This window comes from Mobula hypostoma, chromosome 2 (assembly GCF_963921235.1).
Source record: "Mobula hypostoma chromosome 2, sMobHyp1.1, whole genome shotgun sequence".
NCBI classification, from domain to species: Eukaryota; Metazoa; Chordata; class Chondrichthyes; order Myliobatiformes; family Myliobatidae; genus Mobula; species Mobula hypostoma.
This window is the reverse complement of record NC_086098.1, coordinates 104,207,386-104,233,597: the sequence shown is the minus strand read 5'-3', so window position 1 is coordinate 104,233,597 and position 26,212 is coordinate 104,207,386. Positions and strand designations below refer to the sequence as shown.

General features: G+C 39.5%; 1 protein-coding gene across 2 annotated transcripts; it reads left to right on the top strand.

Annotated features, from left to right (window-relative positions):
• Positions 1–652: 652 nt before the first annotated feature.
• On the top strand, positions 653–26,004 carry si:dkey-261l7.2 (uncharacterized protein LOC569751 homolog). 2 transcript variants are annotated; one of them, XM_063040324.1, is made up of 7 exons: positions 653–922; positions 10,565–10,726; positions 17,748–17,837; positions 19,948–20,030; positions 21,178–21,341; positions 21,861–21,971; positions 25,723–26,004. In XM_063040324.1, the coding sequence occupies exons 2-7, from the start codon at positions 10,602–10,604 to the stop codon at positions 25,816–25,818; spliced, it is 669 nt and encodes a 222-aa protein (XP_062896394.1). In that variant the 5' UTR covers positions 653–922; positions 10,565–10,601; the 3' UTR covers positions 25,819–26,004. The 2 variants fall into 2 exon arrangements, with proteins under 2 accessions (XP_062896394.1, XP_062896393.1); XM_063040323.1 differs by having other exon boundaries at positions 10,551–10,726; positions 25,723–26,003.
• Positions 26,005–26,212: the final 208 nt, after the last annotated feature.

The window sequence follows — 26,212 nt, the reverse complement described above, 5'->3', positions numbered from 1 at the left end:
TCGACCCAAACTGAAACATTAATTCACAAACCCTGTCTGACCTGCTGTTATATCTGAAGCCAAAATATTGAACAGGGGATGAAATAATAAAAATTAAAGGGTATCCAAGAGGGTTGTTAGTAAAATATGAATTATTTGTTGGGAATCAAACGTCCAATGCCCGTGATTGAATCTCTTGCTAATAATTCATTAAAGTGTTATTTCTAATTATGCTGTTAGGGTTTCTGTTGAGTGAAAATTGGAAATCACAATTTTTAATATTTCCCTTCCGACACATAATAGAATATTTTTCTCGTGGTCCCTCAATGAGAAGTACTGTCCCTGAAGTTCGAATTTGAGTTTAACAACTAATAACAAGCAAAGAACTGGCTAAAAATGATAAACTGCAGGGGGGCGGCATGGTTTAGTTTTGAATTAGAATCATGTGACTGTATAAAGTGGCGTCTCAATCGTCCAGCTGCGCCAAATTGTTGAATTGACAGCTGGATCGACCGAGCCTCTACCGGTCTCGGTCATGTTCTGTTAGAGGCGTGTGTGTGTCTGACGTGGCTCCGCAAGATTCGGCTCCTGGGACTTGTCGTGGGGAGAGTCTATTGGATGAAATTAATCAAGGCGGCACGTTTGCCACCTACAGTTGGAGAGTATGTGCAGATTTGGGAGGCGTAAAGCTGAGCGCAATTTACACAAATGTGCACGCAAAAACGGCCACTCGTTTGCATTTATTATGAATTTTCAGTTCCTGTTTAGACTGCAGAGTTAGTGACAGTCTGAGGTGTCCACTGGTGGTCTGCCCCTGTAGAATTGCTGTTCTGTGGTGGCTGTTGAATATGGACAAGTTTTGTGTTGCTCTGGATTTAGAGACACTTTCACTGAGGCTGGACTGACTTTCCAAAATTGCCATATTAAAATTATCTCGTGTTTGGTAAGTTCGGTCCATTTCATTCAATATATCTTTTGCTTACTTTGTCCGATTCCTTACTCCCAGCAAGTTGCCTTATAAATGATAGAAAACAGGTACTTCTAAAAGAGCTAATAAGGTGTACTTCCCAACTAAAAGTTATATTAAGTGATCTTTAGATGGTAATGAGATTTCTTTAAACAAAACTTAAATGACATATTTCTTAGCGTGATCAGAAATTTAAGTTTACATTTGATGGGATTACAATGAAGTTAATTGGTCTTCTAATCAGATTCAAATCAGAATTTGCTTTGTGCATACACTATTTGGTGCACCACGTTCATATTTTATCACAACGTACAGCCTGAGTTTTTCTAAAACCGGTTCCTCATTATTGTGACTCAGCAGTACAATTCACGTTTTGGAAACAATGCTTTGCCAATGGGCTGGCGTAGTTCACGTTAATTGCGCTCATCACCCCTGGAACGTTTGTACCGATTGAGGAGCTGTTAGGCCAATTAGTTTGACAACACTATACAGTTGTGAAGCCAATGAGTGAAAGGGCTGGCGCATTATTATTGCAACCTGGACACGAATTCGCTTTATCCACCTGTAGTAGGGTTAAACTTTAAACCCGCGATTGTATTACAATATTTTATAAATACTTACAGCAAGTTTTAATTTTGAACTTTAATTCTCTTACGTTTGAAAATGGATCGTGCTAAACAGTTATCTCCCCATTCTGATGGGGGGATTGATCTTAAAACTATTCAATAAAGGGACGGTAGCTGAGCATTCTATTTCTAACACTTTTCACTTTCTCCGTCCTAAAATCACTTCGTCCTTTCACCATTTAGGATATCTCCAACGTGGTACCATCATCAAACATTCATTCTGAAGCGACTCTCTCAACAAGTATGTTGTCTCAACAGTCTGCCAATAATGTTCCACTTTGCACGCCATCTTTTGTTTGAACTGCAGGTGGTGCAATGTCCGTTTTGCTTCACTGTCTGCAAACCTGACAGGGGAGTAAAGCAACACACATCAAAGTTGCTGGTGAACGCAGCAGGCCAGGCAGCATCTCTAGGAAGAGGTACAATCGACGTTTCAGGACGAGACTGAGGGTCTCGGCTGGAAACGTCGATTGTACCTCTTCCTAGAGATGCTGCCTGGCCTGCTGCGTTCACCAGCAACTTTGCGTGTTGCTTAAATTTCTAGCATCTGCAGATTTCCTCGTGTTTGGGGAGTAAAGCAGGTTGTTGGTTGCTTGCCAGATTAATTCTCTGACTTGCTCCCTCTTTGACGACTGTGCGTGGTCTCCCACAAAGTTTAAATGAGAAACTGCACCCCATCTTTTAACTAGGTGCATTTCAACCCGTGGACTGAAAGCATTGGTTCAGATGGTTCCGTTGATTATCAGAGAATGTATACAGTACACAACCTGAAATACTTGTCTTCACAGACGTCCACGAAAAACAGAAGAACCGCAAAAGATTGAACAGAAAAAGGTTAGAACTCCAAAGCCCCCTCTTCGCCTGGCCCTGCACAAGCAGCAGCTAGCATCAGCCAATGCACAATGTACATTTCCTTTAGAATCCTTGTTTGTTCTATTCCCACACCTTACCTTAGAGCCACAGAACCCTAGAACATTACAGCACAGAAACAGGCCTTTTGGCCCTTCTTGGCTGTGCCAAACCATTTTTCTGCCTAGTCCCAGTGACCTGCACCTGGACCATATTGAACTATCATTTCTGTTGCTTTTAATTTTCCTGCCTTCCACACTATCACAGACCTTTTCGTTTGCTCTACACATCTCAAATTCTCTAACGCCAAAAGTTATCTAATTTGCTGAATATTTTCAGCATTTTCAGAATTTTGTGTTTTGATAATTGTCAAATTTGTTGCTTCCCCTTGTTACTGGGACACATTTCATCTCCGTGTTACTTTAATATGCAGCACGGAATGAATCTTCACAATTAATTAGTTGAGAGACGCTGAATAAACCATACCTATCCTTCACTTTGCAATTCATTAGGATTGAATTATTGGTCACATTTAGAAATTCACATTTTCTCAAGATTTAGAAAAAGTGCGGTGAAGCAAGAGTTACATTTTGTCAAATTTGTCATTTGCAAGATGAGTGCTTGTTAAGGCATATCTTTCATCAAAAATGTGAACAAGCAAACAAGGTTGCCTAACAAGATATTGCATGTGTTTGTTTCAGGACATGAATACATTGACTGTTATTTAGTGGTAAAACAAAATTCAGAAAATATACCCTGTTTCTGAGATGTTACTCTTTTAAGTGGGAATGGTTTTGCACTCTTCACTAAGGAAATTGAATGGTACATTTACTTGTCAGTTTATTGCCTTCTATCAGTATGGGAAAAGTATGATGTAGACAAAGCAGATCCATGCCTGTAACAATCTTATTCAGAATAGAGATGTAGCAAGTAAAAAGCATGCTGTAGTTTTACAAAATAAGTTACTGTAAATTGTTCCGAGTTATTTTATTGAATTATAATTGTGCAATAGTGTACTAATGTATTCCTTCACCTTAAGCATTGTTCTGAGGAGTGCGTGGACACAGATTCAACTTCTTTCGCTTTAGTTCCTGCAAAATATTGTCACCTTGAGGAAGTGCTGAGGAAAAAGCAATGCGTTTTTCTACTTCAAAGTGAGCATAGGATCTGCTAGTACAATTTCTTTAGGTTAATAGGTTTCATTGATTTTGTCAATTTGTTTTTAGTTGACAGCATTGATTCTTACCAACACCTCTCAGGCATCTAGTCCAAATAGGCAAATGTGTGTCCAAGAGTGAATTTTGGTTCACTGTAGAGAGGACTAATCCACACTCCATTATCACTGGTACACCTGATGTTATGATTACAGCTCAGAGCTATTTCTGTTCAGTAGTGCTGAAGGCATTTATAGTCCTTAATTGTCGTTCCTGCTGAGAAGCATTACCTCTGCATGAACTGTAACTGGGAATTCTACATTTTGATCTTTGTAACTTGCCAAATAACCAGTACCCTTACCTGACAGGCCATAATTTGATTATTTTAGATTAAACTAAATTGTTTTCAGTTTCAGAAGGTTTGGTAAATAGAGGACCTGGTTATAAGGTAATAGGTAAAATAACTTGGCATTATGATGGACAGAAAACCTCTAGGTTTTGATCTGGAATACACTGCCTGAAAACATGCAAAACATAAAATAATAAATAGCCCCTGTAGGTTTATAAAAATCTCAGGGCTATGAAGGAAGTACAGAGGAGAGGGAATGGTTGTAAAGAGAATAATTAATTAGGTAGTTCAACTATAACCTCCATAAAAACATTGGACTCTCTGCCTTTATTTTCTGTGGTGTATCATTCCATGATTCCAGAAATAGCTGTACTATTATAAACAACAGACTTGACAATGAGCTACCTAACTACTAGCTATCCTGCCTTCAGTTCAGATATCCATGAACCCTAGAAGGAAAAATAAGTGGGGAACAATGACAGAGGATTTTTAAATTCTGGAAAGGAAATTGTTGAAAACATTGAATTGACATAAAACAGAATTCATACACTATTTTAAAGTTCACTTTCCATCAAGAAGCAAATATTTCTGTATGCTGTATTTTAATCATTGACATTTGAATTAATAACCTTTGACCCCTCAAACTTGCGGTTTCTCTACATCGTCCATTTAGGTACAATCTTAGATTGAGTGAGTGAAAATCATGTCAAGGTCCGTCATCTTATCAATGTCCCTTTGCAGCTTCCTTCCTGTAAATTATTGCTACATCATATTTTTAGAAATGTACATTTCTGGTCACCGAATTATAGGAAAGATGTCAACAAAATTGAGAGAGTACAGAGAAGATTTACTAGAATGTTACCTGGGTTTCATCTCCTAAGTTACAGAGAAAGGTTGAACAAGTTGTGTCTTTATTCTTTGGAGCGTAGAAGGTTGAGGGGGGACTTGATAGAGGTATTTAAAATTATAAGGGGGGTAGATAGAGTTGACGTGGATAGGCTTTTTCCATTGAGAGTAGAGGAGATTCAAACAGGACATGAGTTGAGAGTTAGGGGGCAAAAGTTTAGGGGTTACCTGAGGGGGAACTTCTTTACTCAGAGAGTGGTAACTGTGTGGAACGAGCTTCCAGCAGAAGTGGTTGAGGCAGGTTCGATGTTGTCATTTAAAGTTAAACTGGATAGATATATGGACAGGAAAGGAATGGAGGGTTATGGGCTGAGTGCAGGTCGGTGGGACTAGGTGAGAGTAAGAGTTCGGCATGGACTAGAAGGGCCGATATGGCCTGTTTCCGTGCTGTAATTGTTATATGGTTATATGATTATGTTTGTAAATTTCTTTCTAGTCACAGATGCAAATTGCTGATATATTGAATGAGTAGAAGGGTTCCTAAGTCTGGTAGCACTCCACTGCTAGCTCAGCTCTTCTGAGAAGTCACAATCAGAATCAGGTTTATTATCACCGGCATGTGACATGAAATTTGTTAACTTAGCAGCAGCAGTTCAATGCAATACATAATCTAGTAGAAAGAAAGAGAGGAAAAAATAAAATGAAACATAATAAATAAACAAGTAAATCAATTACTTGTATTGAATAGATTTTTTAAAAATGTGCAAGAACAGAAATACTGTATATTAAAAAAAGTGAGGTAGTGTCCAAAGCTTCAATGTCTATTCAGGAATCGGATGGCAGAGGGGAAGAAGCTGTTCCTGAATCGCTGAGTGTGTGCCTTCAGGCTTCTGTATCTCCTACCTGATGGTAACAGTGAGAAAAGGTCATGCCCTGGGTGCTGGACATCCTTAATAATGGATGCTACCTTTCTGAGACACTGCTCCCTAAAGATGTCCTGGGTACTTTGTAGGCTAGTACCCAAGTTGGAGCTGACTAGATTTACAACCCTCTGCAGCTTCTTTCGGTCCTGTACAGTAGCCCCTCCATACCAGATAGTGATGCAGCTTCTCAGAACACTCTCCATGGTACAACTATAGAAGCTTTTGAGTGTATTTGTTGACATGCCAAATCTCTTCAAACTCCTAATAAAGTATAGCTGCTGTCTTGCCTTCTTTATAACTACATTGATACGTTGGGACCAGGTTAGTTCCTCAGAGATCTTGACACCCAGGAACTTGAAGCTGTTTACCCTCTCCACTTCTGATCCCTCTATGAGGATTGGTATGTGTTCCTTCATCTTAGAAGTCCTGGAGTCCACAATCAGCTCTTTCGTCTTACTGACGTTGAGTGCCAGGTTGTTGCTGCGGCACCATTCCACTAGTTGGCACATCTCACTCCTGTACGTACTCTCATCACCACTTGAGATTCTACCAACAATGGTTGTATCACCAGCAAATTTATAGATGGTATTTGAGTTATGCCGAGCCAGACAGTCTTGGGTATAGAGAGAGTAGAGCAGTGGGCTAAGCACACACCCCTGAGGTGCGCCAGTGTTGATCGTCAGTGAGGAGGATATGTTATCACCAATCCGCACAGACTGTGGTCTTCCAGTTAGGAAGTTGAGGATCCAATTGCAGAGGGAGGTACAGAGGCCCAGGTTCTGCAACTTCTCAATCAGGATTGTGGGAATGATGGTATTAAGTGCTGAGCTATAGTCGATGATGTAGGTGTTTGTGTTGTCCAGGTGGTCTAAAGCCGTGTGAAGAGCCATTGAGATTGCATCTACCGTTGACCTATTGTGGCGATAGGCAAATTGCAATGGGTCCAGTTCCTTGCTGAGGCAGGAGTCCAGTCTAGTCATAAACAACCTCTCAAAGCATTTCATCACTATCGATGTGAGTGTTACTGGGTGATTGTCATTAAGGCAGCCCACTTTATTCTTCTTAGGCACTGGTATAATTGTTGCCTTTTTCAAGCAAGTGGGAACTTCTGTCCATATCAGTGAGAGGTTGAAAATGTCCTTGAATAGTCCCACTGTTTGGTTGGCACCGGTTTTCAGAGCCTTACCAGGTACTCCATCGGGACCTTCCGCCTTTGTTCATGAAATTAATTCATGTGAGCTAATCTGCTAGTTGTGCCTCTGTTTGTGTTACTCTCGTATTGGTCAGGTTCCTGACAAATTCCAAAAACTTGAGCATAAGAAACCCAGGCTGTGAATTTTGTGCAGTAAAGAATACCACACTGTCATCTTTCTGATTAAATGTTCCATGTACCGTCAATATGGATGATAAACATTTTAAAGGAGGACTTCATCAAGTGCAAGAGAATTATCTATGTATCCCAGTCAATCTTACCTTTCATTTTTTTTCCTTTACAAAAAAAGATTCACTTCAAAAGGGAAGAGATTACAGGCTACTGTGGGAAGCGAGGGAGGAGATTGCTGAGCCTCTTGCAATGATCTTTGCATTATCATAGGGACGGAAGAAGTACTGGAGGATTGGAGGGTTGCAAATGTTGTTCCCTTGTTCAAGAAAGGGAGTAGAGATAGCCCAGAAATTCTAGACCAGTGAGTCTGACTTCAGTGGTGGGCAAGTTGCTGAAGATCCTGAGAGGCAGGATTTATGAGCATTTGGAGAAACGTAATCTGATTAGGGATAGTCAGCATGGCTTTGCCAAGGGCAAGTCATGCGTTACGAGCCTGATTGAATTCTTTGAGGAAGTAACAAAACACAGATGAAGGTAGAGCAGTGGATGTAGTGTATATGGATTTCAGTAAGGCATTTGATAAGGTTCCCCATGCAAGACTCCTTCAGAAAGTAAGAAAGTGTGGGATCCAAGGTAACTTGCTTTGTGGATCCAGAATTGGCTTGCCCACAGAAAGTAAACAGTGGTTGTAGATGGTTCATATTCTGCATGGAGGTCGGTGACCAGTGGTGGTGTTCTGGGATCCCTCCTCTTCGTGATTTTTATAAATGACCCTGAAGAAGAAGTAGAAGGGTGGGGTTAGTAAGTTTGCTGATGACACTAAGGTTGGGGGTGTTGTGGATAGTTCGGAGGATTGTCAGAGATTACAGCGAAACATTAATAGGATGCAGAACTGGGTTGAGAAGTGGTAGATGGACTTCACCCCAGATAAGTGTGAAGTGGTTCATTTTGGTAGGTCAAATTTGAAGACAGAATATAATATTAATAGCAAGACTCTTGGCAGTGTGGAGGATCTGAGAGATCTTGGGGTTCATGTAGATTGGGCACTCAAAGCTGCTGCGCAGGTTGACAGTGTTGTTAAGAAGGCATATGGTGTGTTGGCATTCATCAACTGTGGGATTGTGTTCAAGAGCCGTGAAGTAATGTTACAGCTATATAAGATTTTGGTCAGATCCCACTTGGAGTACTGTTGAGTTTTGGTCACTTCACTACAGGAAGGAAGTGGATACTATAGAGAGAGTGCAGAGGAGAATTACAAGGATGTTGCCTGGAGTGGAGGGTGTACCTTATGAGAATAAGTTGAGTGAACTTAGCTTTTTCTCCATGGAATGATGGAGGATGAGAGGTGAGAGATGATGAGGGGCATTGATTGTGTGGATAGTCAGAGGCTTTTTCCCAGGGATGAAATGGCTAACACGATGGGGCATAGTTTTAAGGTGCTTGGAAGCAGCTACAGAGGGGATGTCGGGGGTGTTTTTCACTCAGAGAATGTGCGTGAAATGCACTGCTGGCAGTGGTGGTGGGGTTGAATACAGCCTGTTGTCGCCAGTACAATTTTCTACACGGTGCTGTGTTTGGGTAATGGCATCAACATGAGTGATGCCAACAGGCTCAATAAACTGATTAAGAATGCTGGCTCTGCATTAGGAGTCAAATTGGACAAACTGGAGGCCGTGGTAGAACAAAGGATCCTACGGAAAATCCTGGCAATTCTGGGCAATGTTTAACACCCACCGCATGCCACCTTGGATGAACGGAGGAGCACTTTTGACTAAGGCAACAGCACTGCTCCAAAGAGTGCTATATGAGGTCATGCATACCCTTGGCCATTAGGCTCTATAATGAGTCAACCCATAGCCGGAGAAGTTATGACTCCCTCCTGTTAGTCTGTTTGTGGTACCCTACCAGCAATGGTGGTAGAGGCGGATACAATAGGGTATTTTAAGAGACCCTTAGAAAGGTACATGGAGCTTAGAAAAATAGAGGGCAATGTGATAGGGAAATTCTAGGCAGTTTCTAGAGTAGGTTACGTGGTCGGCACAACATTGTGGGCCGAAGGGCCTGTAATGTGCTGTAGATTTCTATGCTCTATGTTCAAAGGTATTACATTGTACAAAAATAAACTGACATATGTAGTGCTATAGACATAAGTCATCAAAAAATGAAAAGTGACTATGTTGCCAATGTACTTGATTGCCTCTGATTTGTTTTTATACTTTGACAATACAAAATGGATGGAGTCAATGCAAGTCCTATTTCAAAATACTTAATTCATTTATTTTTAGGGCAATGAATGGAGTAATGAAAAAATGCATTTTATATAGCGTTTAATAATCCATATAGATTAAGAAATCCATTAATGTCCAGTGATGCAAGTATGTTTTAATTGGGACTGTGATTTTAAAAAAAACTTGCGCTTGGATTGGTGTCCCTAACTAGAGATGTGAAAGATACCATGAACACAAGAGATTGTGCAGATGCTGGAAATCTTCAGCAACACACACAAAATGCTGGAGGAACTCAGCAAACGGACAGCATCTATGGAGAGGAATATGCAGGACTGATGAAGTGTCTCAGCTTGAAATGCTCCTCCATTGATCCTGTCTGACTTGCTGAGTTCCTTCATCATTTTGAGCACATTGCTGAAAAGCTATGAATGATTTCTACCCGTAAGTTGAGTTGACTAGGACTCGTACATAAAGACTTTGAGAGATACAGCACATAAACATGCCCTTTGTCCCACTGAGTCTCTGCCAACCATTAACTATACTTTGGTATATACCTCATTCAGCTCTTGAAAGTAACTTTGGGTCCTTTATGTGACAGGCAAATAAAACTAAAACTCCTATGTTGCAATTAAAATTCTTGTAGGTATTCACTTCTTAGAATTCCTGTATTATAAATTATACCTACTTGAGTAGAGGAAGGCAATGGCAAATCACTTCTGTAGAAAAATTTGCCAATAACAAATACAGTCATTGAAAGGCCATGATCACCTGCATCATATGATATGGCACATAACGAACAAAACTATTTGAGTAAGATTATGCAAATTCATAAACACACAAAGATGTACACTGTTGCATTGGAGAAAAAAAATAAGGATGAAAACAGTAAGAGAAATATTTTTACCCAAATATTATTTTCTAAATTCTAGTGACGTCACAGAACTGTAGTGGTATTCCTAGTGAATATTTGTAATCTAAAGTTGAAAACTCTATAAAATAGCCATTAATTTAAAAAGTAATTAAAATTTAAAGGGTTTAATCAATTTGCTGTGATGCGCCTGCATAGCGCATGCTTTATTTCCTTAATTTTTAAGTAGTATTTATCTTGAGGGTACTTAAGGGCCTATTTGTATAACTAGAACTCTCAATATTAATACAGAATTTGATATACAAATTTAAACAACTGTCTATTGTATTATGGCGGTCTATTTGGTTATCAAAATGGTGGAATTTGTCTTATCCATGTATACTCTGAATTTTAAAATGTTTCCTAATATGTCATATATTCTGTTTCTAACTAAACAGTGATTTTCTTCAAGTGTTCCATACTGTTAGGAAAGAGTGGCTGACACTGGAATGCCTCAGTTAACTGCAGCTGCTGCTTTGCAGATTGGTTTATTAATATCTGCACTTCCTGCACAGTATATTTTAACCCGATGGTTTGGCAGTGATTCTACCCAGCGCATCCAGGCATCAAGAAGGTACTGTTACACACTTTTTTTCCCCTAATGTTTGTTGGTGTTTTTAGCAATGTGTTATTGATGGGTAAAACTTTGCATTGTCAGTGTCAGCATCAGGGAGTTCTATAACAGGCTTGGCCGAGTGAGAAGGAAGTGTGGCAGCTCTCTGTGCTGTTTCAGAATATTTTGCAGTCAAATTTTCCAAAGAGTTCAATCTTTTTTCTGTCAATATCTACTGCTGTTAACTGATGTAGCACTTGATACTCATGATTCACTGCCTTGTGAATGGCCTAGTGCTTCATATGACCCATTCAAACAGCCCTATGTTGGAACTCTGCAATTTACTCTACTCCATGCCTCTCTTCCCACAGCACTATTTAATATTTTCATGCCTGAAAGCATGGAGGGTTCACATTAAATAACAATATGAACTAAGGTTTATATAAGGTCCCTTATTTTATGTCACTTAGTTTGAATCCTCCGTGTTTTCAGGCAGTCTATACCAAATTACAATGAACTGCTGTTAGTACATGCTCAAAACCTTTCACCCTGAAACTTTTGATGTCCAAATAAGCACAATTAAAGGTAAATATTCAAGCACTGCTTTCAAAGCTTTTGTACCTCCTCAGAGTGCATTGCCTTTACCATTGGCTCAATATTGAAACTGCAACAAAGGCATTTTTAAAAATATTTAAGTAGTATAGTAGTTCCACATTAAAACCAGCCATAGATGTTATTGACCAGCATATTTGGAACATCTTAATGACACATATGTGTTCCTTAATCTCAATTAACAACTTTGATCCCAAAATCTTAATAAATATACAACCATCCCTTAATCACAGGCAGTACTTTATTTTTTACTTCAGTTTCTTGTTTATTTCTCTGCATTTATCCCACCAGTATTTCCTAATCTCTATTTTGCCTATCATTTAAATATAATGTATATTCTCTTAATTTTGCTTCCTGTTTTTTTCAGTTTGTGTGCCACTGAGGATTTTTAGAGGGTAGCTGTGGCTTACCTTATTTATGAATATCCTGTAAGCAGTGAAGCACCAAAATATACTGGGGGAAATCCCTTTTTTTTGGGTGATTGTATGAGGGATGAGCAATGTTGCTTCAGCTCTATGAGCAGTCTAGACCAAGACTGTAGCTGACGCCTAACCAACCTGTTGTAAAAGCTTCCATATCTTCAGTTTTAGTGCACTATTCTGTTACTAATGTAGCAAATAATTCATTTTTAAAAATTCTGACTGAATAAAATAGGTAGGACATGCACTGTGGGGCCCTGGGGAATTTTGAAGAGCATGTGTATAAGAGCTAGGATCTCTGAAGGTGCAGCCTGGTAAAGTCAGAATTGGTTTTAATATCACTAGCATGTGCTAGCATGTGTTGTGAAATTTGTTGTTTTATGGCAGCAGTACATTGCAAGACATAATAACAAAAAACTATAAATTTTATATATATATATAATAAGTAAGTAGTACAAAAAGAGAGCAAAAAAGAAATAAATGGAATTTGTTGCCACGGGCAGCAGTGGAAGCCAAGTCATTGGGTGTATTTAAGGCAGAGATTGATAGGTATCTGAGTAGCCAGGACATCAAAGGTTATGGTGAGAAGGCGGGGGAGTGGGACTAAATGGGAGAATGAATCAGCTCATGATAAAATGGCGGAGCAGACTCGATGGGCCGAATGGCGGGCTTCTGCTCCTTTGTCTTATGGTCTTATGGTCTAAAAAAGTAGTGAGGTAGGGTTCATGGGATCATTGCCCATTCAGAAATTTGATGACAGAAGGGAAGAAGCTTTTCTTATAATGTTGAGTGTGTGTCTTCATGCTCCTGTGCCATCTCCTTGGTGGTAGCAATGTGAAGAGGGCATATCCTGGCTGATGTAATGATGGGTGCTGCCTTTATGAGGCATCGCCTTTTGAAGGCATCCTTGATGTTGTGGAGGCTATTGCCCATACTGGAGCTGGCTGAGTTTACAAATTTCTGTACTACTTTCTGATTCTGTGCAGTGGCCTCTCCATTTCAGACAGGGATGCAACCAGTTAGACCTTATCTTCCAGTTTAGGATGGTGCTGGTGGCTAACAAAACGAGGAAAACAACTGCATACTTTGTTTAACCACACTCTTTCTGGCAAACTTTCATAACAGGTAATAGCCTGTAACTTTCCTTTGGACTTGGAGACAATTTGATGTGACGGAACAAGGGTGAGGTGGCAGGCCCGTATCCTAGAGCGAGGAGACCTGGGGCTTGATCAATTTAAGTGCCATGCCAAATTGAAAAGGTCAGGTACAGGCCAAATGGAGGCAGCAGGGTTCAGGCTCTAAAGTGCATCGAGGGGATTGAACCCAATGTTTGAAAGTCAATTTTTCACGCTGGGCCAGATTAAAAAACTCAGGGTGTCGAGGCCCGAGGTTGAGGTATGGGCTGGTTCAGCTTACTGCTCCACGTCCTTTGCTCAGCTCCACACTAAACTATGGGTCTCGGACTCTTTTCCTGGACCAGTTTAGAATGCTATTTGCTTGCAGTTATTGTTCGCACAATTTGTTTTTTTTTCTCCCTCTCTGCACATATGAGTGTTCGGTATTTTTTTTAGGGATTCCTTTGGATTTCTTTGTTTTGTGGCTGTCTGTTCGGAGACGAATCTCTAGATTGTACAGTATATGCATACTTGGATAGTAAATGTACTTTGAACCTTTAGAATACTCTCCACTGTACAACTGTAGAAATTTGAGATAGTCTCTTCAAACTCGTAATGAAGTATAGCCGCTGCCATGCCTTCTTTGTAATTGTATGTGGGCCCAGGATAGATCCTCAGAGATGTTGACACCCAGGAACGTGAAACTATGCTCACCCTTTCCACTGCTGATCTCAGATATGTGTTCCCTTGACTTCCTGAAGTCAACAACCAATTCCTTCATCTTACAGCTGTTCAGTGCAAGTTTGTTGTTGCAACATTACTCAACCAGTTGACTTATCTCACTCCTGTATGCTCCCTCATCACAATCTGAAATTCTGCAACAATATTTGAGTCATTGGCATATTAATAAATGGTGCGTGGCCACACAGTGGGGGGGGGGGGGTAAAAAGAGTAGAGCAATAGGCTAAGCATGCATCCTTGAGGTGCACCAGTGTTGATTGTCAGCAAGGAGATGTTATTTCCGGTCTGCACGGACTGGTCTCCCGGTGAGGAAGTCAAGGATCCTTTCAAGAGGAATGTTCAGAGGCCCAGGTTTTGGAGTTTGTTGATTAGAAGATACTTGACATTCCCAAATAACAGAATATCTTTTTTTAAAATTGACTTTGGAAGCAATTCCCCTTAATAATTAAGCTTAAATTATAGCCTGCAAATATTGTGTCAGAATTAGAATTACCTCCTGCACTGATAATTAGCTATTTATATTAAGACAAAATTCACAACAGCTAATGGCTGTATTTTGATGAATTTCATTATTTCCACAAAGGGAGGGAGAAAAATGATTAATTTTGAATTGGCCCAGCAAGTAGATGCCAGAGCCTTTTTCTGTGGCAGTGTGAAAATACTCTCCGCATTTTTGTTTTGGATTGATAGTTGATTGAATAAAGAGAAAAGTGTTGCCCTACCTTTGTTATATTTAAAGGTTAAAAAAAGGAAATTATGCTGTCACTGCTAATTTGCTACCCTATTTCAACTCAGTTGTTGATGGAGTGGACTGCATTTAAACATCTCCAGGAAGATCTAGTTACATTCTGAGAGTTAACATACAATTCTTATCACAGCAGACTCGGTGAAAATGAAGTTGTTGCCTTGTTTACTGCAGTTAAAACCTGAGACCCAAAGGAAGGTATCTTAAGGATTTAAATGTCTAATGTTTCCATCATAATGAATGCTCGATCATATTGTCAGCATTTGTGGTCTCACAGTGAATTATTATAAAATGAATATATCAAAAGCAGATTAATCACAGTCCTGATGAAGGGTCTCGGCCTGAAACATCAACACTTTACTCTTTTCTGTAGATGCTGTTTGGTCTGCTGAATTCCTCCAGCATTTTGTGTGTGTTGCTTTGGATTTCCAGTATCTGCAGATGTGTTTGTGCTAATCACAGTTTTAATAGAGATTCACATGAAATGTAAAAAGTAGTGGATTACTTACTTTGGTTCTTGCAAATGTATTTCCTGTTGCCTTTTGCGGAAGAATTCAAATGTATATCAAGCAACTTTTAACATGACTGCTTGTTCTCTATTGATTAGTAAATGTTCTGTAATCTCTAACCATTCGTCTATGTAATCAGTATTTGCTTCTAGTATCCTGATTGTTATGTAATTTACTAAATAAGATTAGGAAATGAACCTCACCAGTTAAATCATTTTATTGCAAGAATTAATTGTATTTTGATAATGATTGAGATAGCTGCATGAACAATGTCTAAAATGTGTTGATGTATTTGCTGTCCTATCTCTATCTGATACTCTTTTCCTTGCCTCATATACAACATTGTTAAATCAAAGAACAAGTCTTGTGCCTCAAACACTTTTTGATACATTTTAAGGGTACAAATATAAATTGTCGCCAGTTAGGCCAGTATTTATTGCTGATCCCTAATTTCCTTTGGTGGGTAGTGGGTAGTGGCTCCATATGTCACTACTACAGGGCGTGACGACCCTGCCTTACACGAGTCCTGGGCTCAGCTGGCTCTGGCTGACAGTACCCGGTATGGGCCCCTATCCAGGGTTAAGGATCCCACTGCCTTGTGGGTATCTTCAGGAGAAGAGAAGGCTAAGGAGTAAATCCTACACAAATCCTGAGTGGAGCCCCTAAGGCGGTTGGATGACATATCACGCCACCTCCCGGCAGCTCCTGCAGCCAAGCTGATGCCAAATGTACTGCTTTGCATTCCTTTGCACCACATCCGCGAGGCCGAGATGGGGATCTTGATGTCTGGGCAGCCCAGGATCTCCATATTCATCGCCCAGGTCTGCGCTCCGGATACCGGGTGCATCCATTGTCTACTTAGACGGACGGAGTCATTGAATTTCCCTTGAGAAAGTGGTAGTGAGACTTTGAACTAAGTGGCTTTTCAGGCCATGCCAGCGAGCATTTGAGAGTCAATTACATTCATAGAGACCATACAAGGGAAAGACAGCAGATTTCTCCCCTGACCACCGTCCAACCCAAAAGGTTAATACTGCTTAGACTTTTGGTCCAATTCCAGATTATTTAGTTGACTAAATTTAAAATCCACATCTGTCATGGAGGGTTTTGAATTTGTGTTTTTGGGCAATAAGTCTAGGCCTCTAGATTTCATATCTGCTAACTTAGATTATGAAGACACGTAGTCCTCTTTTATTGTCATTTAGTAATGCATGCATTAAGAAGTGATACATTATTTCCTCCAGTGTGATATTATGGCGACCCACTTTCTGGCACACACGAACCGGCTCACAACAGCGCACGCAGGCAGAGGGCCGGCAGCAAAAAGGGCGCCAGGCCATCTTCACCAGCAGGGGGAAAATCCTGCGCACAGAAAGGGTCTGGGAATATACATTCCCCACAGTAGTCCCGCCTAGGGAGGGCGGGAATGGGAAGGCTTTAAAGCGGGCCGCGAAGTTTGAATAAACCTTTTTCATCGCAACTCTAACTCATCGACTCCGTGTGGTTATTCTAGCGCTGTGTGTAGCCCATCGCTACAATATCACAAAACACAGGACAGACCAAGACTGAAAAAACTGACAAAACCACATAATTATAACATATAGTTACAACAGTGCAACAAACCATAACTTGATGAAGAAGTCCATGAGCACAGTAAAGTTCAAAGTTTCTCAAATGTCCTACATCTCACGCAGACGGGAGAAGGAAGAAAAACTCTCCCTGCCATGCCGACCACAATCTGACTCTGAGTCATCCGAAAACTTCGAGCTCTGAACAGCTCTCCGACACCGAGTACTGAGCGCCATCTCTGTCCAAACGATTCGACCTCCTTCTCAGTCGCCAAAAGCAGGCAAGTCCGGGGATTTTGAGGCCTACCCTCTGAAAGATTCCCGACCACACAGTAACGACAGCAGCAAACGGGCGTTTCAGAAATACCTCCAGATGTTCCTCTGCTTTCACGTCCATTCTCCCTCAAATCAGAATTGTTCACGGCCCCTAGTTAACAGATACAATATCATTTTTCACCGGAGGGCTGCGCACACGCAGGCGCGCCGCCATCTTCTCCTCCCACCTCCAAGTACTTAACCAAGTAGATTCAAAATACATATATTATCAAAGAATGTATAAATTATACATCCTTGAGATTTGTCTGCTTCCAAGCACCCACAAAGCAAGAAACCAGAAAGAACTCTATTTAAAGAAAAGTAAAGACCAACCCCCATTGTGCAGAGTAAGAGAGAAAACACAACTTGTGCAAATAGAAGCGAACAACAGCATTCCGAACCAAATTGAGTCCTTAGATCGGAATCCCGAGAGCAGCCTGGAGTAGGCCCAACAGTTCATCATATTAGCAGGGCAAGTCGCTGCAAAACTTACAGACACAAAGCCAAACAGCCGGGAACATCTTCACAGCTGCAGCACCACAGAGAGAGAAGTGAACATCATGGGAGAGTGTGCGAAATCGGCCCGACTCTCGCCTCCAATCCCGGCACCCTGCCTTTCCAGTCTAGCTGGTCTGGTGTTTAAGATGGTGGCAGATCGTACCTTGCATTAGGACCCGGGCCCCTGTATTATCACTGGTCTGTAATAATAATCACTTGTCATGAGATAGGCTTAACTGAGCACCGTACCCCATAAGTTGGAATTGTTTGTGTAGGAAATGTGGATAATACCATACAATCATACAGTATATAGTCCATTCCATTACTATGGAAACCAATATATTACTGAAAGGGAAGGATTACATTATTGCTCTTTGGGTTGAAAGACATTTCAAGAATATCAGATATTAGTTGCAAAGTTATTACAAAAGAATTTACTTTATTTCATGCAAAGGGTCAGTTCTTCCATTTTTTTTCCCCACATCCTAATGCATTAAATCTTGAATTTTGTTTCACAAAGACTAATCCATAGATGGAGTGAATTCAGAAAATCTTACTTAAGTTTGCAAGCATGGAAGGACTGGTTAAATGAATGGAGTCTGAAGGAGAGGTAAGCTATTGAGCAACCCAACTGGTATCAACACTCTTGCCTGATCCCAATCAATGTTTAATACTATATCTACATACATAGCAACCACCCACCTAAATCTGAGTCTAGATTTTTATGAAAATATCAAATGTAGTTCATTCATTTAGCTGTTTGGGTCCTAAGGTTTGCAATTCCCTTCTAAAGTCTGTTTCCCGATTTTCCTCATTTAAAAAATTCTTACTCGTTTTGGTGACAAGTTCTTTGGTCTCTGCCAAATTCTTTGACTGAGATTTTAAGGACTATTTCTCCTTGGTGTTTACTAAGGGATGTCTAAGATATGAGGGTAATAAGGAGTGAGGTCTTGGATCATATGCATATTATGAGGAAGGTGATATTTGCAGCCTTGAAGTGCATTAGGGTGGGCAAATCCCCAGGGCCTGACCAACAGTACCCTCAGACCCTCTGGAAGGCCAGGGAAGAAATTGCAGAGGCTCTGCTGGTGAAGTTCCAGAAGACGAGAAGGTGGCTAATAATGTTCCATTGTTCAAGAAGGGAATTACAGGCTGCTGAGTCTGAATTCATTTGTCAGGAAGTTACTGGAGGGAACTCTGAGAGACAAGATTTGTATCACTTGGAATGTCAAAACCTGATCAGGAATAGTTAGCATGTTTTATTTTGTGTGGGAGGTCGTGTCTGACAAATCCTTTGGAGTTTTCTGAAGAGGTAACTAAGAGGATAGATGAGGTAGGGGCAGTGGATATTCCTTATATAGATATTAGTAAGGCCTTTGACGAGGTCCTGCATGGCAGCTGATCAGAAAAGTTAGTTCACATGGGTTTTGGAAGAGCTAACAAAGTGGATTCAAAATTAGCTTGTTGATAGGTGATGGTTAAAGGCCAATTCTCCAACTGGAGGCCTGTGACTAATGGGGTGCCCCAGGGGTTTGTTGGGACCTCTGTTATTCATTTTTTATTTAAATGATTTGGATGTGAATGTACATGGCATGATTAGCATGTTTGCTAATGATATTAAATTAGGGAGTCTAGTTGATGGTGAAGCAGTCTACAATAAATTGTAAAGCGATCTTAATCACCTGGGGAGATGAGCCGAGGAATGACAAGTGGATTTCAATTTAGTTAAGTATGAATTGATCTAATTTGGACTGTCAGACCTGGGTAAGCCTCATAAAATGAATGGTAGATCACTGAGAGTTGTTGTGGAATGGAGGGATCTGAGAATACAACTGCTAGTTTGCTGAAAGTGGCTGCGTTTCCCTGCATTTAAACAGGGTGCAGGAGAAGTTATTTGACGTGCTTGCCTTCATCAGGCAGGCCATTGAGTTCAGGAGTAGGGACATTATGTGGTAGCTATCTTTGTCACTGATAAGGCCACCCTTGGGATATTGTGTACGGTTTTGTTCATCTTATTATAGGAGGTTAGTTACACTGGATCTTCATTCTCTGGAATGCAGAAGAATAAAGACTGCCCTCAATAGAAGTAAATAAAATCGTGAGAGCTATGAGGATTATAGGCCAAATGTGGGCAACTGAGACTATTGGGGAGGATGCTATGGTGAGCATAGGCTGAAGGGCCTGTTTCTGTGTTGTATTACACTAAGGCCATGACTCCCATGTTAAGCCTGCTTTCCTAGCACAAGTCATCTTGGAATGTTCTTCAATGTTAGAAGAGCAAAAGAAAAAAGTTTTTTTAATTAATGCTTATGCCACTACAATTTCTGCATTATACATTTAAACTTGATCATTAAGTCACTATAATTTATGACTTAGAGGACTGATCATCTGCTAGGTTTTTTTTGACAAGTAGAGTTAATTTCAGTAGTAAAATAGTAGATTACTGCTCTTTTACTTTGTAGTCATGTTCTGTCCTAAAATCAATGTGCTGATTTGTGTAATCCTTCAATTTTTGCTTGCCTGAATCATCTTTAATTGTGCTTACAAATTATCTTACCTACAAATTCAAACTCGAGAATGGTGAAGGAAAACACACACTAGCAAATCTGGCATGTAATATTCCCTGTGTTTTTTTTAATTTTTCACTCTTCCATTTACGTGTCTGTTTATTGATTGGGTAAGAGCTTTTGGAAAAATTTCATGTTTTCTGATGTCTGCAGATCTGTTCAAAATGAGGATCCTCCTGGGGAATCCCCAGCTTTTGAAGTCTTGCTGTTTAAAGAGAAGGATGGATACTTTGCAGGTATCATGTTGGTCAGAGTTTAGAACTCAGCTATATAATTTAATCTTATATAGTAATCTCTACATTTCCCTAAATAAAAATGCCTCACTTTGTTTATTTTGTTAACTCTTTTCACTGAGCTATCTATTCACTCTTTTCATTTTCTTTGTACATTTGTACATATTATTTAAACTGAATTTTCACCCTCACTGTTACAAAGTGGAGTCATGGCATTAAGTGAAACTTAATTTGATTCCCTTTTAAGCTCATACTGGGGAGTCTGTACAGGGGCATCATTAGAGTTACTTCCAAGTACCAGTATTGTATCCAAGCCAACATTTGGTATAATGAGATTATCCCATGCTAACCATATCAGCAGCCTTAGAACCCACAAAATCCGCCTGCACACAAGCCTTTCTCAACCCTAAAGTGGCACCTAAGAGAAGGACAGGAGTGTGGTGATTGATTTGAGATCTTTGCACCATACAATCCCTTAAATTTAAAAAATATCCTTCAAAAGATAATTGGCAGGTCTGCTTTTTTGAATTATGTTCTTAAACTATGGAATTCAGTTCCTAAAACTATAAGGGATGCAGACTCAGTTAACACTTTTAAATGCCAGCTCAAAACCTATTTATTTAACCTCGCTTTGAACTAACCATCTTTTTGTCTTTTATTTTCACGTTTTCATTTTAGTCCATTGTAATACTCCTCGAATTACCTTGTATGAAAAGTGCTCTATAAATAAATTGTTATTATTTACAAATAGATCTTTTAGGGTGCTACTTCAAGAACAGCCCTGTGATCAGCTTTGTTGTATTTCCAGAAACTTAAATTCAAAATGAAATTCCATAATTTTCACACTTAAATGAAAAAGTGGATGGTAATTATGTTTGGCTGGAGCAGCCTGCTTTCTCCACAAGACCAGTTTGAAAAAAAGGAACTGATAACTTCTGAGACTCGGAATGAGATCCAGCTAAATTGATGAGACTTATTTTTCTTAAAAATAATACAGGCTTTAATACCATAGCGTAAAAAATTTTGAAGCAACAATTTGTATTTTTAAATTGTATATTAATAATGTTCTTGCTCAATAAGTTTTTTTAAAGACTAAAAATTAACTTTTGATTTTTACTTTTTAAACCTGCCATTTTCCACATTTTGTTAGGCTCACCTGAGCCTCGATCTCCAAGGCCTCACTTTGTCAAATACAGAGTGGGTGACGTCTTCAAGCACAAACGTGAAGGATTCCGTGGTGTGATAGTTGGATGGGATGAGAATGCAAGAGCACCAGAAGAATGGCTTAATGAAAAATATCCTTCAGACTTCCAGGTAATGTATGCAGGCCCAATGAAAGGATACTGGATGTGTTGTCATTGGTTGGGGGACTTCATTTTTCAATGCTAAGGCAATACAGATTTTCCAGCAGAAAAGCTGTGCATATAAATAAAATCATTGCAAATATGGTTTAACTTTTCACTTATTTTATTTTAAACTTTAAACTACATCCGAGGTTGAGCAGGTAACCACTTTTGTTGTGATATATATTTTGCTATAACACACATGAAATACGGGAGGAATAGCAGGCCAGGGATCTACAGAGAGGAATAAAGATCCAGTATTTTGGGCCAAGACCCTTCTGATGAAGGGTGTCATTCCTCCAGCATGTTACTCTGGATTTCCTGCATCTGTAGAATCTGTTGTGTTTATGTATTTTGATTTAATGAATAAATGAAGTAATAGTTAAGTGCTGTTAAAACTAAGTATTTACTGGTTATGTTCTGCTATCATTTCTGCAGTTGTATGGGTGAATAGGCGCATAACCAATTATCAATACATTTGTCTCCATAGAATTTGAAACATACTCCTCATTATAAGGTTCTTGTTCATGCAAATGATGGAACAAATTCAATAACACGCTATATTCCAGAAGAGGATATTGTCATATTGACAGGAGTACAGGTAAGTGTTTGAGTTTGGGGATGAATGTACATTTGAGGACAAGATGCTGTATAAAAGCCAACGTGAGGGCAGCCTCTGAGAATTTTTCAATGGTGCTTTTGGCAAAGATCAAAGCACCATTAAGCCTGTTGTTCATTACTTTAAATACTGGCCCCTATGTGTGATCATTACTAATTGCTAATTGTGACATTGATGAAATGGCTGTTTTCAAATTGAGGAAAACTTTTTTTGGTTGGGCAATAAAGGAAAACTGGAAACTTGAGGGGGAAAAAAAGGAGTAGCATGTTAACATTCAAATTAAAAAGAGAGACAATCCCTGGAGTACAATATAATACTTATTTATTAAGCAAAAAACATAGCAATATGTATGTATGTATATATATGTATATGTGTGTGTATATATATATAATTTAAAAGGTTTATGACCTTAGAATCATACAGCATGAAAACAGGCCATGCTGACCAAGGCTTCCATCTAAGCTAGTCTCACTTGCTCATATATGGCTCGTGTCCCTTTAAACATTTCCTATCCATGTAAAACTGTTCAAGCACCTTTTTAAATATTGTTAATGTATCTGCCTCAAAAACTTACTCTGTCAGCTCATTCCATTTACTGAACACTCTCTGGGTGGAAAATGTTTCCCCTAAGGTTCCTATTAAATTTCTCCCCTCTCACCATAAACCAATGCCCTCTGGTTCTTGACATCCCAACCCTGGGAAAAAGACTGTGCATATTCACGCCATCTATGTCCCTCATAATATAATAAACCTCTGTAAGATCACATGATTTTCCTATGGCCCATTGAAAAGAGTTCCAACCTGCTCAACTCTGTGCCTCAATTCCTGGGAACATTTTCGTAAATCTCCTCTGTACTCTTTCCAGCTTCATGATATCTTTCCTATAGCAAAGTGATCAAAAGTGAACACAATATTCTAAGTGCCTTTGTCAAAGAAAAATAGATGGAAGTAATTGAAGAAGATAGCAAAGGACACTTATAACCTCTAATCTGTTAATATTTTTTCATCAACTTACTTTTACTTATAAACATTCAAGTAGTTTCTCCTTCCATTAGTTTTCTTCTGTTCCTTGTATGGCAGACTGACCTTGTGGCTTGGAATATTTTCATTGGGTCTCCCTCCCAAATATCTTTTTATTAAATGTGAGCTTTGCTAGAAGGTATTTAAGTACATAGCATCACAACTGAAGCCAATCCCACCTTCACCCAGCAAACTCACAAATGTAGGTGTTAATAGGCCAGAAGACCATAAGGCATAGAAGCAGAATTAGGCCTTTCAGCCCATTGAGTCTGCTTTGCCATTTGATCACAGCTGATCCATTTCCCTCTCAAGCCCATTCTTTTGCTTTCTCCCCATAACCCTTCCACAGATTCACCATCCTCTGGCTAAATAAATTCCTTCTCATCTCAATTCTAAATGGATGTCCCTCAATACTGAGGGTGTGCGGTCTGGACTTAGACTCTTCCATCCCCTCCCTCTTAGGAAACATCTTCTCCACATCTAATCTATCCAGGCTTTTCAACATTCGATGGGTTTCAATGAGATCTACACCTCATTCCTCTAAATTCTGGGGAGTACAGGCCCAGAACCATCAAATGCTCCTCATACAATAAGCCAATAATTCATAATTCATGGAATTATTTTCATGAAACTCCTTTGAACCCTCTCCAAAGTCAACACATCCTTTCTTACATAAGGGCCACAAAATTGCTCACAATTCTCTAAGTGAAGCCTCACCAGTGCCTTATACAGCCTCAGTATTACGTTCTTGTTTTTAAGTTCTAGTCCTCTCGAACTGAATGTGAACATTGCATTTGTCTTCCTCACCAGTGACTCACACTGCAAGTTAACCTTTAGGGAATCTTGCATGAGGAATTCCCAAGTCCCTTTGCACCTTGCATTGTTGAATTTTCTCCCTGTTTAGAAAATAGCCTATGCTTTTAATCCTTCTACTAAAGTGCATGACCATACACTTCCTTGAACTATATTCCTTCTACCACTTAGTTGCCCATTCTACTATTCTGTCTTAAGTCCTTCTGCAGCCTTCCCATTTCCTCAACATTACCTGCCCCTCCACCTATCTTGGTATTGTCTAAAAACTTGGTCACAAAGCCATCAGTTCCATCATTGACATACAACATAAAGAGAAGCGGTCCCAACATCAACCCCTGCGGAACACCACTAGTCACTGGCATCCAATTAGAAAAGGCTCCCTTTATTCCCAATCTTTACCTCCTGGCAATCAGCCAGTATTGCTAGTATCTTTCCTGTAATACTGTGGATTCTTGCTCAGCAGTCTCATGCAGCATCTTATCAAAGGTCTTTTGAAAATGCAATTACACAACATCCACCGATTCTCCTTTGTCCATGCTACTTGTTATCTCCTCTAAGAATTACAACAGATTTGTCAGGCAAGATTTTCCCTTAAGGAAACCATTTTGACTTTATCCATTTTTTTTAAATGTGCCTCCAAGTACCTCATAACCTTATCCTTAACAATCATCTCTAACATCTTCCCAAATACTTAGGTCAGGCTAACTTGTTCACAATTTCCTTTCTTCTGCCACCCTCCCTTAAAGGGTGGAGTGACATTTGCATTTTTTCTGTCCTTCGGAACCATTCCAGAAACTAGTGATTCTTGAACGATCATTTCTAATGCCTCCATAATCTTTTCAGCTACCTCTTTCAGAACCCTGGGGTGTAGTCCGTCTGGTTCAGGTGACTTATCTACCTTCAAACCTTTCAACTTCCCAAGCACCTTCCCCCCAGTATGAGCAACTGCACTCATTTGTGCCCCCTGAGACTCTTGAAATTTGGGCATACTGCTAGTGTCTTCCCCAGTGAAGACTGATGCAAAATATTTATTCAATTGGTCTGCCATTTCCTTGTCCAGCAACATTTTCCAACAGTCAGATATCTACTCTTGCCCCTCTTATATATGTGAAAAGTCTTTTTTGTATCCTCTTTGATATTATTGGCTAACTTACTTTCATAGTTAATCTTTTCCCTCCTTAAGGCTTTTTTAGTTGCCTTCTGTAGGTTTTTAAAACTTGTCAATCCTCTAACTTCCCACCAATTTTTCCTCTATTATTTAAATTTTTATTGTTTACTAATTACTATTTTAATATTTTTAATATTTAATATTTGTAATCCAGGGAGTGGGAAATGCAGAATCAAATATCGCTGTGATGATTGTACGTTCTAGTATCAATTGTTTGGCAACAATAAAGTATAAAGTATCCTTCTCTTTTGCTTTTATGTTGGCTTTGACTTCCCTTGTCTACAACGGGTGTGTCATCTGCCTTTAGAATATTTCTTCTTCTTGGGAAGCATCTATCCTACACCTTGCAAATTGCTCCCAGCAGCTCCAGCCATTGCTGCTGTACCATTATCCCTGCTAATGTCTCCTTCCAATCAACTTACACTGGCTCCTCGCTAATGCTTCTGTAATTCCCTTTACTCCACTGTAATACTGATACATTTGACTTTAGCTTCTTCTCAAATTGCAGGGTGAATTCTATCATATTATGTTCACTGGTTCCTCTGCCTTAAGCTCCCTAATCAAATTGGTTCATTGCACAACGCCCGATCCAGTATAGCTGATCCTGTACTCGGATCAAGCTATTAGATTGAGTGGAAACTTGTTTACTCTTGTGCAAACAGAGAATTTGAAATATATTGTAGAACTTTTTCCTCAGACTTGGTGATTATTTTTGCATGTTGTTATTTTTAGGTGAACCATCCCCTGTTGCCTTCTTTCTTCATTATGTTTGATGGAGACCGATACATAATGATGCCATGGCTGAAGCAAATCTACCCTCAAGACTAAATAGAGCTTAACTTCCAACACTGTAGGGAATGTAATAGCCAAAGTAGAAAGAATGTGAAGCTTTTAAATTCACACAATATGCGATGAATATATGATATACTTAAAATAATAGGACATTTATTTAAATGGTTTTAAAATGTTACCATCACAGGAATATTCCTGTTGATATTTTCATTTGGAGAGTTAAATAAATACAAGTTGATTTGATCTCTGTGTGAAAGTCAAAGATATGTTCTAATATTTTTAAGATAATTTTTTCAATATATTTTCCTTTAGCAACATGGTAAGCTCATCAAAGATTTCTAGCTAATATGACACTGATGATCCGTATTACAGATGACCAACCCAGAAGAGTGGGAGGCAGAAGAATGGAAAATATAGGCTGGTTATTCTG

What these genes read in the sequence shown, in the direction of transcription:
- si:dkey-261l7.2 (XM_063040324.1), top strand. Translation starts at nt 10,602, where the DNA reads ATGCCTCAGTTAACTGCAGCTGCTGCTTTGCAGATTGGTTTATTAATA. An exon ending in CGCATCCAGGCATCAAGAAG is followed by an intron (nt 10,727 to 17,747) that starts GTACTGTTACAC and finishes TGTTTCACAAAG; the next exon opens with ACTAATCCATAGATGGAGTG. An exon ending in TCATATTGACAGGAGTACAG is followed by an intron (nt 21,972 to 25,722) that starts GTAAGTGTTTGA and finishes TGTTATTTTTAG; the next exon opens with GTGAACCATCCCCTGTTGCC.